We start from the raw sequence: 17,777 nt of genomic DNA, 5'->3' as shown, positions 1-17,777 counted from the left end.
CAGTGGGAGGGGAAAGGAAGGAGCTGTGTAGCACAGCATGAGGAAGGGAGGCAGGGAGAGGGAGGAAGGAAGGGAGGGAAGGTTAAAGAGCCAGAGGAAGGAGCTGTCCGCAGGCGGGGTGGCGGGGTTTGACAGGCCTGCTCTAGTATACAGCTAGTCACCACACACGGCTACAGGAAATGTACCCTTCTCAGTCCTCTTCTGGAAAACAGCAAATCACAAAACACAGACTTTGATGATCGATTCAACCCTGACAGCCATTTATCTCTCCTCTTCATTTTTAACCTATGACCTTTTCAGATCTAAGCCATTTGATGTCCAAACAAAAACACAAAATTCAGAACAAATTTCTTATGTACATTTAAAACCACAACCATCACTTGACCAGTGCTTGCACTGCCACCACCATCTTGACACCATGCAGAAACAGAAACCAAATGGGATGCTAGGAACCTCAGTGGAGAGTAACGAAACAGAAGAATGAAATGGAGTTCACAGCCACTGTCCATCACAGACTGATCACATAAACAATGGCAGGATTAGGTACTTCTGTAGTGGTTATAGGGGAGGATGAGCTTCAATTATATAGTATTCACATAAACACAGAAGTATATTCCTCACTGTTTCCTTGTATGAGAATATCTAGAGTTCTGCTTTGTTCTCTAGTGAAGACATATAGCTCTTGAAACATTCGCACAAATAAATAAGCACACATGTAGTAATTATAAAGTAGTTTTACAATATTCTAAAACAACATTTCAAGATAGTAGGTACATACTCCTCTAAGGCAAACCCATAGTTCTGCTTTTTCTAAGTCATCTTCTTTCAGATCCCTTTCACACATGTGCCCAACAGCATGTAAGCCACCACCTGCCAGTAACATGGCCCCACACTGCTGGAGAAGTGCATGTAAGTATACCACCTATATCATCAGGGACAGTTACACAGGCCTTTGGTCCCCTCAACTAATCCCCTGCCAGAAGGGAGGGCAGCTATTGGGTAAGTAAGACCATGCAATCAGTTCTGTTGATGTGGCTGGAATACTCCACAGTCCACAACAGCATGAGATCACATTATGAGGAAGTACTCTGTACATCACTTGGTGTGTGAGGGAGCCTCACTGAGAGAAGAGCAAGATCTGTTTAATTAAAGTAATTGTATGAATGAGGTATCTGTTAGGGTAGCTTGCAACCATCTTTTTAATAAGGTGTCCCTTATTGTTCCTACTACTATTTATATTCTGCTTTAACAAAAGTTATCAAAGTAGTTTACATAGATAAGATGGTTCCCAGTCCACAGGGAAGTTCTCACCATCTAAAATGAAATATAAGGGAAGCATAAGAACAGCCATACAGGATCAGGCCAAAGGCCTATCTAGTCCAGCATCCTGTTTCAGACAGTGGCCCACCAGATGCCTCTGAGAAGCCTAAAGACGAAAGATTGCACCCCTGCAACTGGCATATAGAGGCATCTTGCCTCTGAGGCTGGAAGTGGCCTCATAAGTGCTGGGGTTGGTTACCAGACATTCCCTTCACATCCAGCTACCTAGTTCAGTAGAACAAAATGGAAATTATTTATTTCAAAAGCTATAATTCAGAGGCACTCTTTTTCCTCCGAATTATGACATTGCAACTTTTGCTTTCTCCTGACATTCTAATTTTCCACATGCAGGGATTTTTTTTTTTTTTTTTTGGTACTATGAAGCCTTCACCTACGATATGAAGGGGTACAGCCCAGACAAAGATTTAGTATCTCAGCAAGAACTAGCCAATAGTGAACTAGTGCAGATACTATCTGTTCCCCTCTACCTATTTCTAAAAAATAATCCTGTGGATTCCAGGATCCCAGCTCCTACGATCTGGACCTCAGCTGCGCTACAGGCACTGTTGTAACAAATAAGTCAATGATAAAGGGCAACAACTGTTACAGACCATTACACAAGGGGGCAATAAGCTATCATGATTTGTTGAACCCTTAAAAGTAAGTTTTTATCTCACATGAACAGTGTAAATATAACATAGGAAAATACTGCACAACTTGATCAAAGTGTACTTAAGAGCTATCTAAAACAGATCATTTGGATAGAGTTACAGTTGGATTGCACAGTAAGAAACCCCAGTCAGGCAAGGGAACATCACTTCAGCTGCTGAGCTGACTTATTGTTCTCTCAGTGCCTAGAGCGATTTTGTTTTGAAGAGCACAGAACACTGTGTTCTGAATGTGGCTGGCACATGAACTCTGTGCACTGACAGCAATTTGTACTCTGATTAAAGCAGCAGAGGGGCTATAATCTAACTTGGAATGCAAATATTCAACTGCAGCTTTTGTTTTAGGAAGCAAAGATGTGAATTATGCCCTATCATTCAAGCTAATAACATGGTCTACAAAAATCCAGTCCAGAGACTCTTATTCTACTATATGCATATTTTCTCCCATTCTAATTATAGCAGTAAAGTCAGGAATCTTTGTAGTCATTCGAGTTAATACTTGGTTTTACTAGAACTCAGACAGAAGTGATATCAGCTAAGGCATGGTTGCTGGGGTTTTACCACCTGCCTGGCTTTAAAATACAATTATAACTACTCTTCTGGTTTTCTGCCAACATGCTCTATTCATGTTAAATCATCAGCACAGTTCTGCAGCATTATAGCTCACAAGGAATATGAAAGCCTCTCATTCCAAACACTTTCACTTCTGACACAACAAGTGATAGTACAATGTACTTCACTTCTTCATAGCACCTATCTCCCCAAGCTTCTGATTTCAGAAATGTATAACATATATTGAAAATAAGAGTATAAACTAGGCGCCTATGGGCAGGGGGGAGGGGTGGGTGGATGGGACACTGCTATTGGTGCCACTGAAAAGAATTTCCAAAATTCATCTAAGCCTCTTCTCTTGTGTTCTCAAGACTGCTTCAGAAGGCTTAATTTCCATAAGTCTCATAAGCAGCTGTTCTATAGAAGGAAATACAGAAATGCTAAACCATTAAATTAACAAGAGTTTCTGAACCATCGACAAATCTAGAAAAAGTTATATTGAACACATCCGAATCACTATTTAAAAATAATTTCAAGTACAAGGACAAAACACAAACTGCCAACTAACTTTCAGCCTAATACTAACAATATCTACTCAGAAGTAAATCCCACTGGTTTGGAATCTTAATCCAAAAGATAAAGACTGCAATCCTATGAATACTTCCTTGTAAGTAAGCCCCATTTAATTCAGTGAGACTTCCAAGAAAACATGCACAGGATCAGGCTAGTGACAGACTTGCTATTCCCATAACAGCAAATAATTTGTTAATTATATCTGAAGTCAGTTATTCGTTGCATAATAAACCATAATACTTCCTCAGCACACAAAGGAGCAATCTGTTTAGAAAGGTGGCTGCAGCCTACCAAGGAAGTTTGGTTCGTTACATTTTTTCCATGTGGAACTTATTGGCTGGTAGTGACTAGTATGAACTGCCCAAGGGGAAAGAAAAGAATTTAGGGAACCCCTATCTTGCTTGCTAACCTACTCAACTATGTGTAAAAGAAATCCACTAGAGGTTGGGCAGTCTAACTCACTCACCCCTGTTCCAGTACAGTATCTGGTAGCCACTGCCATCACTCTCTGCTTCCAGAGAGAACTAAAATTTGGGTGTGAACCAACCTTTGGAGGATCCTCCCTGTCTCCACAGAGCAGGAGCCTGGCTTAGTTTACCCCTTGAGTTACGTTTCCATTTAAGTAGCTGAACCAAGCAGTCAGCTCATGGGAAGCTGCAACTTCAGAGTCTCTGAACACCACACAAACAGCATTCTCTTGAAAAATATTACTTTATTACACTACAGGAACCAAGGTGGGTAGGGGAGCAGGTAATCAATGGGAAAATAAAGCAAAAGTCATTTAACTCTTAACACAACCTGAAGTCTAAAGCAAAGCACTTATATGTCTTGATGGAGAATGGTTCAGCTGGTAGATGGAAAAGTAGCTGACACTTAGCAAAGGTTAACCTTACACTTAACACAACTTTTAAAGAGATTCTTAGGCAAAGCACCTGGAAGGGGGTGGTGAGCCCCTTCTACCAATCAGAGATATGCCACGAGGGCTCAGGTTGACAGGTCCTCAGCCAACGAGGAGGTGAGTTTCCCCAGTGTGTAGAGGTGACTGCAGGACCGACATCTGTCTGTAGTTCAAAGAGTTTTCAGTCACTGTCTCTACAGGGTAGGTGAGGCACGAAGGGTCCATTTCTCCTGTGCTAGACAGGACTAGGTAACTGGTGAATGGCAGGTCCAGTGGATGCTGTGGACATGATGCTCTCACTTCAAAATGATGGAGGCCAACTCCCACCATGCATGCTGTTCCTTGACACTATGCCTTGGGCTTTCCATTACTGTCTAGGAGAGCTAGGTCCAATTCAAGTAGATACATTTTTAAAGTATTGAAGATTTTTTTAAAGGCAGTTTAATATGGGACCTAAAAGCACTGCTTTTGCACTGAGGGGAGGGGCAGAGGGGAGAGGAGTAGTCCCAGAGTGCCTTAGGTGGCTAAGATCAGGCTACTAAAAAAAAAAAAGCCATAACAGATAACAATCAAAGTTGTGAGTTTTTACTACAGGAGGACCTCATTAATTGCAGGTCCAGCACTAACAGATTCACAAATCTGCAGTCAGGTAATTAGCACCCAACCTCAGTATACGTGGAGGGTGGGGGGATAAACCCACATACCTGCGGGTTGGCTTGGCTGGAAATGACCTTGGGGCATGGTAGGGCACTTGGTGGGAGTAGCTATTTTCGGCAGTCCAGGAACCTAACCCCCCCCATTCCCAAATCCCCAATGTTCCATCATCCGCAGATTTGTTATCCACCCCCCCCCCGGCATGAAACCCCTGCTAATAACAGGTTCTCCTTTATTTAACAGCTTGTACAGAATCTGTTAGGGATGTGCACTGGACCGGTCTGGGGCCATGGTAGAGGCCTCCGAACTGGTCTGGATTGGGGCTGGTCCAGTGGTCCGGTGGGGGGCGGTATGTAGCTTTAAGGGCGGGGGGGTAGTACTTAACCCTCCCGCCGCTTTTCCCCCTCCGGCGCTTGACTTTGTAGCAAAGTTTTTGGGGCGGCAGCATTTCTCCCTGCCGCCCCTGCCCCCGTTGTTGCCTGGCAAAAAGGGAAGTTGGGGACACGCATGCGCCTGTTGCGGCCCGTTGTTAATCTGGGAAATGCAGTTTCAGAAGCTGTATAAAGACCCCACTGCGGTAGATGGCCCCTCCTACCGGATGTAGAGAACTTGCCCAGGTGGTCACCGGTCTCTATGGCTGAGATTGAGTCTCTAATTTTCCAAATCAGAGCGAGGAAAGCCCCTGGGGAAGACCTCATTCCTCCAGAGCTTATAAAAAAAATAATATGGAGCGGTGGGCTCCAGTGTTAGCCTCGCTTTCCACTTTTATTGACTCTCATGGCTGTATTCCCAAAGACTGGGGGCTGGCGATTATCATCCCCATATTCAAAAAGGGAAGAAAGGATGACCCCACCAACTATAAGCCCATCAGCCTGCTCAACACCATCAGCAAGCTCTATGCTAGACATCTACATGGGAACCTTAAGGAGTGGCTGGATCAAGAAAATCTGGTTGCAGAAGAGCAAGCCAGCTTTAGGGTGTGTAGATCCATAACCGATTGACACCTGGTGCTTCAGCACCTGCAGGAACAACCAACTAGAAATCCACTATCAAAAGACTAAAAGTTATGGCTTTTGCCAGAAGACCCAAATCCTGTCCCTAGAGCATAAATGGCCACAAAATTGAACAGGTCGCTTGTTTCAAATATCTGGGAGTGGTTCTACATGCCTCTGGCTCAAGAAATCGTAATCATGTCGCCCTTACCGCTCAGAGGAGCTCCACTGCCATTCTAAAATTCCTATGGACTAGAGAGGACCAGTATGTACCCACAGCGCTCAAATAGGGGTGTGCACGGAACCGCCAAACTGCAGTCCGGCACTGGGGTGGGGGGTTGCTTTAAGAGCAGGGGGAGGGTTTACTTACCCCTCCCGCTGCTTTCCCGCTCTGGCGCCCGTAATTTTAGTAGTAATTGGGGCGGCAGGATACCTCCCTGCTGCCCCTTCCCTGCTTTCACTATGAAAAGCTCCCAGGAGTTCTCTGCGCGCGCACACAATGTGTGCGTGCTTCACATCTGTGACGTGTGCATGTGTGCAGAGGACTCCTGGGAGCTTTTCATAGCAAAAGCGGGGAAGGGGCGGCAGGGAGGTATCCTGCCGCCCCAATTACTACTAAAATTATGGGCGCCAGAGCAGGAAGGGTAAGTAAACCCTCCCCCTGCTCTTAAAGCAACCCCCCCACCTGAACCGAACCACCCAGGTCCGGACTGGTCCGGGCACATCCCTACGCTCAAATTATTTGAAGCCAAGATGTTGGCACAACTCCTCTATGGTGCCCAATTGGGGGGCCCCTCCAATCTTGCCCCCTCGGAATTGGTGCAGTCCAAATTTCTAAGAGCAGCCCTCCAAGTGACTCGCTGTGTCTCAAATGTCACACTGCACTTGGAAACTGGCATGATAAAGGTTGAGGCCAGAGTGTGGCTATCCATTCTTAACCTCTGTCTTAAATTATCCCTCAAGCCTCAGGGCTTGGCCCCTCTGGCCCTACTGGACAATTTTCAATCTTCCTGGAAAAGGGCCGTGTGGACTAAATTGGTGCTCCTGGGCTTTATCTCCCCCCCCCCACACACACACACACTTGCTATGGGCCATGACCAGGCGAAATCAGTCATCAAACAGAGGATAATGGACACTGAGCGCCAGGCTGACCTAGGCAGGGTTCCATCTTGCCTGTCCTCAGAAAGGCTCAGATACTCTGCCGCCTCTGCTGCGTACCTGTCACAGCTAGAAATCCCAAGCCACAGAAGGGCTAATACCTTTGCCTGTTGTCATGCCCTTCCCTCTGCTGTACTGGAAGGCAAATACAGAAAGATCCCAATTGCAGAGAGACTTTGCCCTGTGACACTGGGGAGATAGAAACCACAGAACATGTACTCCTTTTTTGCCGCTTTTACAGAGACATTCGGGCCAAGCTTATATTTCTGCTATTTTGCAAGTACCCTGGCTGCCCAAACCATATCTATACCCAGTTGCTGCTCTCAGATGAAGACCTGGCTTTCACGTATAACACCGCCAAGTTCTGCGTGGTAGCATGTAGTATCCCGCCAGGTCGTAACTGCAAGACCATTTCCTTGCAGCAGCTCTGCATAGTTTTAAACTGCTGATTACACTATTATTTTTAGTGTTTGTATTTAGATTTTATATATTCTGTTTTAGCTATTGCTTTTTGCATTTTATATACTCAACATTTTATATGCTTATATAATTTTAATAATTTTATAGCTACCCACTAAGGGTAGCAGCCTTTTACTATTATATTATAGCTTTATAGCATTAGAGTAGAAATTTAAAACATAGTCTTATGGTTCCATAATTTATTTTTAATTATGCTCTTTGGCTTTATCTTATGTTGGTCTTGGCCCATAATAAAGATGATTGATTGATAAAACTAATGATTACATGCTAACTAGTTTAAACTAGCTACTGTATTACTAATATGCCTATCACTATATACCTTAAATATAATTCGTTCATGAGGAAAGCTTCAATAAGTCAAACTTGAACAGTCACATAGTGTTAATAGCCACATAAGAGCCAGAAAAACTACTGAGGTGGGATTTATGAAGGACCCTGTTATGGTGTTGCCCACAGTACCAGTATTATAATTGTGCCGTTCACAGACACACAAAACCCAGAACATATCATTATTTACCATTACGTCCGAGAACAGAGAAAAAGTAGTAATATGTGTTTCGTCATTAGCTCTTTGCAGACTGTTGCAGAATTTAGGACTGGTTTGTAGCCAAAACCACAGGGGGGCTTACCACAGAACATAGTGTTAAGTGTGATTCAGAGAACACTACTCAGGTGACATCCCAGAAACCTCCTCCTCAGCAGCCAACTGCTCTCTCTGCACAACATTTTCCATTAAACCCTAAAGCCTCATAAGTCTTGGAGCTTATATAGCTGGATTTTCCAAGAAAAATAAATATTAGAATATCCACATCTGAAGGTATGAATCAGGTAGCTGAAGAGAGAGTCCTGCTGCCGGCTCTCTCATACAAACCAGCTCTCGGCTGTCCTTAAGTCCATTGAGAGTTTATACATCAAACAAAAAACATGTTGCTTACTTGTAACTGAAGTTCTTTGAGTGGTCATCTATGCTGTCACACCTATGGGATCTGCACTTGCACAGAACTTCATGTGGAACTTGCCAGAGTTCTCAAGAAAATTTTTTAGCCTCAAGAGTTTTGATGAGCCACATCCTCATGAAGCACAAATGTATGTCCAGATACGCATGGTCCACACCTCCTCCCTCAGTTCTATAGACCACTGCAGCTGAAAGTCAGGGAAGACAAAAAAGACAAAGAGAACCCCACAGTGGAGAGAGGGGGAGTTGTGCAACTGCATAGGTGACCACTCAGAGAATATCAGGTCCAAGTAAGCAACTTGTGGTCTGTGTGCATTCACACCTATGGAACAATAGCAAGCTATCTTACCTGGAAAGATGAACTGAGTATCAATTATAGGTCCACTCCAGCAAAAGCCAAATTGGTGCAGGAATGGACACCAAGGGCCTAAAGCCATATGAATGTGGATAGTTGAGACCACACAGTTGCTTGACTGAGTTCAGCAATAGCAATATCCTGGTCAAAGGCTGCAGATGCTGTCACAGCCCTTGTAGAAAGGGGACCAATGGTGGGGCTGTGCATGGGCCAAATTACTGGCCTGATCCCAGTAATGATCCAAGCCATTATTGTATTGTGCACATGATGCAGGGTATGGTGTGGATCACATTGACCTAATATATTTAAAGTATTTTAATTGGTTTTAAATAGTTTTAATCATTTTTGAATTGTTTTTATATTGTTTTAGCATTGTTTTAATTGTGGGTTTTATGTTTTTTTAAAAAGTTATTGTACACCTCTCAGAGCCTCTGGATGGGGCGGTTTATTAATAAATGAATGAATGAATAAATAAATAAATAAATAAAATTTATTATAATAAAATAAATAAATAAATGAATAAATAAATAAATAAATAAAATTTGACATTAACTTGATACATCAGGATGGAAGGGCTGGGGGGCTTACTTCTTAATGAAGATCTGGCTTCTCTGATGAAATCAGCTGCTTTCTGGGCAGCTGCAGCAATGGTGTTGCAAATTGTTGCCTTTCTTTCTCGCCCTATAGTGCACCAGGAAAAAGGAAGCAACGGCATGACGTTCCATTCTTTTTCTGGTGCATTACTGGGTGGGGTGGGGTGGGGATGGCCACATCCTATAGTTACAACTTCAGGTACTGTTTGTGCCCCAGAAGCACTCTGTAAAATCAGAAACACCACAACACAATGAATATTGTATTTGAAACACATTGATGAGGGTCACTGATGTGTTTCTGATCTTATAGAGCACTTCCAGAACACAAGCAGCACTCAGAAGCCTTAGCCCCCTTGCACAACAACGCATGCAGTCTGGGAAAGTTGCATGGGGGCTCCTGGAGCACCCCCACAGAACCTCTTACACATATCCTTCATTAGTCAAGATGTCAGCCACTGTCTGTGCCATTTTTTCTCAGAGGGGTGGAAAGCAACCTGCTCATAAGAGAAATCTAGGATTGTAGCTGCAGCTTGGATAGTATCGTGCCCTCTAGTCAAATATATTATCCCCATATTTCAAGTCAAAGAAGAAGTACAAGCAAAGAGAGAAGTTCATGCTCTTTCAAACTCAAGACTTCTAGTGTGCAAAAACTGTGAATGCTTTGAATTCTTAAAAGTTTAGAAGACTGCATTGCAAATGCTTCTTGTGCCAGGTGCAGAGAAATAAAACTATCCAATATTATTTCCTCCATAAGGAAGATTAAAAAGAAAAGGCAAATCAAATATATTATCCCCATATTGTAAGTTTTAGGGAAAGGGCATGCAGAGTCAGGTTAATAGCCCTGCAATGTAATCCGGTTATCATACTGGATTTGGGGTGGGCTTATAACTATCCCATATTATGATTTCCAGATTTCACATGGAAATTGAGGTTGACAGGGGCTTATAACTTTTTAAAAACTAGTACTTAAGAGCTGCCACCTTCTTGCTCTTTACTGGGAAAATACATAATCACAATTGAAGTGTTCCACTGCAATACTACACAGTATTTATTGTAAAACATTTCTATCCCACCTTTCTTGTCACAGGAAACCAAAAGGCAGCTAGCAACAAGAATAAAAACATGATCTAGGACACTATAGTAATCAAACATAACCCTAGAACCAGCAGCCCCCAAACCCAACAGCAATAGCACATTGATGTGCAGACAGCAGAACAATTATTGATTAGAATATACAGGTATTTCAAGTGAAGTCATTTCAACAATGTATGTCTAAATCAACTAAAATCAATCCGTCTGTGTCTCTGTCACCCCCCACCAAAAAAACCCCCACTCCCATCAACCCCCCACCCCATGGCTGCACTAAAAGTCCATCTAGTTCAACTGGCTTCCAAACAGCCTCCTCACAATCACAATGCTGGCACTCAACTGAACACCTTGTGCTCTATTCACTTGCATGCAGATTCACGGAAACTCCCAAATAAAATGGGAAACGAAGATGCACATGTTATTCTAATCTTTCTGTCTCTATGTATAAAACCTGATAATGAACAGATAACAACTCACCACCACCAAGAATTCAACTGCTATAAATCCCACCCATCTGCACAATTGCATTCAGCTGTAGCTGCAGTCCTCCATCTAAGCTGGCACTCACTTTGTACAGCAGCTCCTTCGTTGGGATTGGAATATCCTTCACCTTTCTGTTTGATTCTGCGGATGATGCCTCCATCCTCAAATAAATCCTCTCCTTTGAAATCAAGCAACTCAATCTTAAAAATAAAATAGAACAATATAAGTAGAGGAAAACATCAAATAAGTGATGTCATCTAGACTGGAACAATTTAATTGCCATATTTCAAACAAGAGCAGGATTGTTGAGAGATGAGCTTCAGATCCAAGGGCTTCTCCACATAACTATTCTTAGTCAGCCATCTTGTTCCTACTCACGGACAAAAGGACTACATGAATTACTCATTCCAGCTCCTCGTGGTGTATAATTCAGACAAATCCACCATATGCAGGGGAAAAATGACCACCCACAAGCAGATAATGGAGGAGTATATTTATACTAGAGTTCATTAGAACCACTAACTGGGAATCAAAACGTGTCCAATATATGAAGAATATAAAAAAGCAATGAAAAGTAATCAGTTGTCCCATGATATGCAACATATAGCAGTTGACATGTCCCATTGCACCATGGGCAGTTCTGAACCGCTTGTGCTGTTTCACAGTAAGGTAGGTATGTGTGTTGTCTGCAACAGGGCTGTTCCCTACTACTTATCGTTGCACAATCACTAGGGATGTGCACAAATCGATTTTTTTTATTTGATTTGTGCCCCAAACAAATCACCCCCCTTTTTTTTGGTATCCAAATCCACCCCCTCCAAATCACCCCAGATTCAATTTGTATTTGCTTTTATTTGAATCAGATTCGGATTGATTCAGACCACTTAACAAGGTCCTAGGGGCATCAAATTTGCGTGGTGGGTAGCTCCCCATGGGTGCCACCTACCAACCGAATTTCAAGGTGGTGGGACGGTTTATTTTTAATGATTTTTATTAGTTTTTACTGATTTTGAACATTTCCACCATAGGAAACAATGGGGATTCAAAGTTGCCATATCCTAACCTAGAACGGACCCCAGCTTTCTTTTTTTTAAAAAGCTAAGTTCTAGCCCTTGCAGAAGTGGAGTTATGGAGCAAAATGTGCAGTCATTATCTTTCAAGTGTTCTTTGGTGTATAATAACTTTTCATCATAATGAATCATTATGAGGATTCATTGCACAACTTCATTTCTTCTGTTCATTTTGACTATCACTGGACACTGCCAACTGTCAACTGCCATGTGTCCACTACACCCCACCCCACCCCCCACACACTGGGGTAGTCAGTTTATTTTTTAGGTATTTTTGAAGTGTTTAGATTCTTTGGTGTCTTCATTACACACCTTCATTTCTTCTGTTCATTTTGACCCCACTGCTTTGCAGGTGGGGAATTAGTGGCATGCCATGTTCCAACTACCCCGCAACCCACTGGGTACTCAGTTTATATTTTAGAAATTTTTGAGGGCTAGAGCTTAGCATTTTTTTAAAAAATGAAAGCTGTTAATCTGGGGGAATTAACAGCAGGGATCCGTATCTTGAATAGATTCAAATCGAATCAGGCATTATTTGATTTGTACCCAAATCTAGCCAATGGAGCACAGGGGTGATTTGTTTTATCTCCAAATCACCCAAATCAGCTAGATTCGGGTACAAATCAATTTGTACGTGAATCAATTTGCACATCCCTAACAATCACATGTTGCAACACAATGCAAGTCACATTGCAACATGTGAATGTGCAACAGTAAATAGTAAGGAACAGTCCTGTTGCACAGTAACATAGGCATGTGTTTTAGATATGTGTAGCAGTGTGGGCGGTTCAGAACTCCTGGCATTATGCTGCAGGACGTATCAGCCACAACCTTTTCTTAGATACATCAGAGTTCACTAAAGGAAGACAGACGTTGTAGAGGTCTTCTCTGGAAATATTTCCTCCAGAGTTAGGGTGCAATTAGTATACTCCATTGAATACTATTAGAAGTGCCAGGCTGGGGGCTTTGCAGTTTGATTTGTACATATCCAGATAACTTTGTGGCAACTAAGGGTAACTATAGACATTTGCTCATCTAATGGGCAAACCAGTGTGCCACCCTCTTCACATTAATCTTTCAGTTGTAGAAATACAAGTGTCTTGTTTCCAGCCTGCATCTTCACTGCAAGCAAGTTCTTTTTGCTAGCAATCAAACTTTAACAGTGGTTGCTGTCAAAAAGAAATGCTTGTCCCACTAGAAAAATCAGTAGTACAATGTAGTTGTGTCCCTACTTGACAATGCTCATGACAGTACCTTATGCAATAGACATTATTCTTCCCACTCAACAACCATGTCCAGACAATTTTAAATGTTTTAGAACCACCCCTCCAAAGCCTCCTCACCCCTTCAAAGCCCCCCTTTTTAAAATAATTGGTTTCAACTTTCCTAGTCTTCAGCGCACATAACCCTTCTCAAGAAGCGTAAGTAGGGTTTTCCACTTCAGCAAGGTTCCTCCCTGCATTACATCTGAACAGCAACACAACTGCTACAAGATCAAGGCTTGTAGTTTGAGAGACATGCAAGAGATAAAACTATTTGTATAATCCCTTCAGGTTTGGGGGCTAACAGCATTATGTAGAGATATGCCACAATGTATTAAAAAAACCCCCAGCTCAATCTGACTCCATCTTCAGCACTGTTTCCAGTTCAATATGGCTGATTAGTTTTTAGCAACATACAATGTGCTTTCAATCCCAGGACCTCTGTTTTTATTAGTTTCATCTCTGTTTTTGTTTGAAACTATGCTGCCATGGATGCTCATAACAGCTAGTTTTCCTCCTATTCATTCTTCGCATTTATAGAATAAGAGTCCAACATAGGATGCAATTTCAGTGATAATATTTAGCATCTGTATACCACATTTGAGAATTCAAAACACTTCATATATATTGTCTTAATTCAACCTCTAAGATATCTGGATAGGAGGTCAAGAATTTAACATACATTTAATTAGTTTTATTACCTGACGTTTGGCCCACCAAGGACAACAACAGAAGCAGATGAACGGATACAGAGGTTTGTAGAAGCTAAGCTTCAACAATACACTTTACCCACTGCTTGCTTTAACACACTTTGATCACTACACATAGAATCTAAGCTCTCCAAAAGCAATTATGGTTTTACGGCCCTTTCCTGGAATATGTGTCCAGCAGACCGTCTTCAGTGCAATACAGCACAAGAGTACAATTGTGGAACACAACAGTAGCTCTTTGTGGAGCACTTTTCTGGTGACTTGACAAAAAGAGGAAGACTCAGCCACTATCTCCTTTCCTTACCACATCTCAAGTCCAAGGAGGTTCTCACTTTCAGCTTCTCAGATATTCCCTCTTTCCAATATTAAATGAGTATCCCCAAATCCCTCTTCTACTCTCTACAAGAAGGCTGCCTTCAGTACAGGAACATGGGCTAATAGGAAAGGACACAGATCTGTTGGCGTCTCCACAAAGCTCTAGACATGCTATTCTGTGCAAGTGCAGATCTCCTGTATGTGTCACTATACAGAGACCATGGATAAGAATTTCCACCATATCTCTTGGTTGCCTGGGGAGATTGGTGGTGTCACATCACAAGTAAGGAAGAGAATGGATTGAAGTCCTGTTCTAATGTCTCTCTCTCAGTCCATGGCTGCCAGTGTTTGCCAACAGTGTGAACCTGTTGCAAAGCAGTCATGTGCCTATTAAACAGCCACAAACCCAGTCTTTTTCTTGGAAAGTAGTAAAACTCAGTTACGTTGGTCACATAATCTCCTCAGTCAGTGACTTACCTCAAAGGAGAGTGTTGCATTAGAGGGGATTTTTGGGACACTGCCAGCAGAACCATATGCATACTCTGGCTTACACAGCAAGTGGCAGATCTCTCCTCTTTTCATGGTGGCAACCCCAATATCCCATGCCTTGATGACTTGGCCTAATAAAGAGAAATTACAATTAAACAGCTTTGTTTAGTCAATACGAGTCACAGATACAGCTCAATTTCATTTCAATTTTTAAGCCATACACTGATACTTTGTGAACATATGTGTATAGTAGAATCACCAAATAAACCAGACTGTTATGCAACATCCATCATATCAAGCTGTATCTCTCAGTTGCATCGGCATCAGACAATTGCACAAGGAAGTTGTGGAATATTTTCTCGATCCCTTCTTTAAGAGGAGCTGCATTCGTTTCAGCAAGGAAAGCTTACATATGTTTGTCGCTGAAGAACTGTAGCAAGTTATGGATAAAGGCAAGGAGGATAGGGCACATATCAGTTTCAAATGTGGCCACATGAACAGGGACTTTGCAAGAATAGTCTGATAATCTGTGAATATGCAGTTATTTATTTAGTACAATAATCCATCCTACTCCCAAGGGCTTACAAAGCATAACAAAAAACATAAAATGAAAGACATGTGACTATAGCAAACCCATACTTTCTCTCAGTCACTATTTAGTTTGCCAAAAAGCAAATATATTATTGCTGCTATCATATGCTCAGGGTTAGTTTAATGTATCTCTTGAAGAAGGGCTCTCTACAGCTGGCACACAGCTGTAAAGAATACCTCTCTATGTACCTTTTTGCAACTGAAGAGCAGAACAAAGATGCTACTCCAAAAGACACCGTTCTCAAATATGAGGGAGCTGAATGCAATCAGTGATAGATGCTTGCATTCCTTCCAGTTAACAGAAACAGCCAACCACCATTTTCATTCTTGTCTGAATTGATTAAGTGTGTGATTCTTGTCCTTAAAAGTGTTCTTGATTCTTGTTCTTAATTAATTCTTGTTCTGATGATTAAGTTAGGAATAGAAGACCTACAGATTCTACAGCCACCATGATCATCATTCTATAGGTTTTATAAATTAATCAGTAGAAAACAAATTCAAGGTGGCTTTAGCTGCTATATATCCATATAGTAGTTAAGGCCCCCCTTTTCTTAGAATCTAATAAAAATCCTTTACAAAATATTTACTTTAGTTTCTAAGAAGGAGAAATGAAAGAATTATTTCAATGCAACTGTGTCCCCAAAACACTAAACAGCAAGCCATAGTAACATCTTGCTAGCAATCAGAGATACCATTCTGTCTTCAGAGAGTTGTTCTTATAAATTAGTGAATATTAACTATATCCCTTTAAATTTTTTCTTCCTTTCTGCTGATAAACATATCTAAATTAATCTATAGGTGATGTGTACGTTTGGAGGTTCACTTCCACTTAAGGGATCTCAGGTAGCAGGTCCTGCGGAAGAAATTTGCCTTGGACCCTGGAAAGTAGTCACCAGTGAGAGTAAACAATATTGGACTCGAGTCCATGAACTGACACAGTTAAGACAGCTTTATATGCTCATATAGGTTTATGCCATTGTGATGGTTGCTTGAACAATGAGCCTCCCTTCTCTTAAGAACATACGGATGCTGGATCAGGCCCAAGGCCTATCTAGTCCAGCATCCTGTTTCATAGAGTGGCTGACCAGATCCCTTACAGCCCTACAGGGAGAGAGAGAGAGAGAGAGAGAGAGAGAGAGAGAGAGAGAGAGAGAGAGAGAGAGTTTTGATTTGGCAATAATTCTTTTCTTAAATATCTCAATAGAAGGCTGAGAAATTCTCTCTGCTGGAAGGTCTAAAATTTGCCATTTCATTTCATCTGCACGAGCTAGTAGAAAAGCATAAAAATGAAAACACACACACATACACACACACCCTCAATAGCAAAACAAAAGCACTTTTGCACAGATCCAATAACATGATCAGTAGACTCACATGATGTATCTATTCCTTTATTGTATTATTTCAGACTGCAGGTTTCAGGAGGGTGCGGTAAGGAGGGGAAGAAAGTAAGATGAAAAGTCTGAATACTCTCCCATGTGAAAAAGGACATACAAAAGTTAGCATGTCAGGGAGAAAGTTCAGACATTCAGTCCCCTACCTAAAATCCACAACAAATACACCACATCAGGCTGCTGGTCATGTAACCTTGGTTCATGGTTACCCAGAAAAGGGTTGTAAACATGTAAGAACATAACCAGACAGTAGGTGGATGAAGCCAGCCTCTGCTAATTAATCAACAGTTTACTCCAGGTTTACAGGAGGAGACTGCACAGAGGTCAATCTATGTCAGCATTCGTGGTCGATTTTGAATGTATGAAAGCACCCAGAGTCTGCTTTTTTTAAAAAAATGGAAACAGAGAGGAGTGAACACTCACACTCTTTTTGGGACAGCCATGCTTGTATATAGACATTAGAGCACATGGTTTTGTGTGCATAGGTTCTGGATCACAGAAGTGTTGATGCAACACTACAACTCATTTTAGCAAGAATCACTGATGGCAAATCTGCACTGGAAATCTAAACTGTTACTCAAAGTGATATAACTGCCCTGGCTTCCCTCAAGGACTCATGGGACTTCTAGCTTTGTGAGGGGGCTAAGCATTCTCTTTGTAAAGATTCCTAGTTAGGCTGTGTGAAGTTTTCAGGAGGCATATTAGGCTTTGTCCTGCTTTGGTTTGAACTGCCATCTAGTTGGAGGTAGACCAAAGCAAACTAGTATGAACCATTCAGCCTCCTGAAAAATCACTTTGGCCCATTTCATCTTCCACCCCAGAAGTGCTTACAGGACTGGGCAGAGTACATTACTGTACCTTCACTCTCCCAGGGGTGAGAGAGCAGGCAGTAACTTCTGTGGCTTGCACTTAAAAAACCATTGTTTTAATTTCATTTCCCTGGAACCTGGGACTGGCTTGGTACTCCTGATAATTTTAGTCTTTTCTGGGGCTGGGGCCACAGCAACAGAAGAAGAAGAAGACGACGAAGACAATTCTCAGAAGCACCTGTGCCATTCCCAGGACCCCAAGGGAATTAAAGGTGAAACATTTTAAAATGAAAATCACAGAAGATGGTCCGTGTTCCTTTGCCACTGGGAACAAAGATACAGAAAAATGGCCTGTCTCCTGCCCCCT

At 42.0% G+C, this 17,777-nt stretch overlaps 1 protein-coding gene across 2 annotated transcripts in view; it reads right to left on the bottom strand.

Annotated features, from left to right (window-relative positions):
- The window catches only part of FKBP5 (FKBP prolyl isomerase 5), a 94,652-nt gene that overhangs the window by 40,084 nt on the left and 36,791 nt on the right, over nucleotides 1-17,777 (bottom strand). For both annotated transcript variants that reach the window (XM_053247500.1, XM_053247502.1), the window contains exons 4-5: nucleotides 14,605-14,747; nucleotides 10,856-10,970 (exon numbers count right to left, since the gene is read on the bottom strand). In XM_053247500.1, coding sequence (XP_053103475.1) covers nucleotides 10,856-10,970; nucleotides 14,605-14,747 — 258 coding nt within the window. The remainder of the gene's footprint in view (nucleotides 1-10,855; nucleotides 10,971-14,604; nucleotides 14,748-17,777) is intronic.

Source organism: Hemicordylus capensis, chromosome 4 (assembly GCF_027244095.1).
Source record: "Hemicordylus capensis ecotype Gifberg chromosome 4, rHemCap1.1.pri, whole genome shotgun sequence".
Taxonomy (NCBI): Eukaryota; Metazoa; Chordata; class Lepidosauria; order Squamata; family Cordylidae; genus Hemicordylus; species Hemicordylus capensis.
This window is presented reverse-complemented; position numbering and strand designations above follow the sequence as displayed.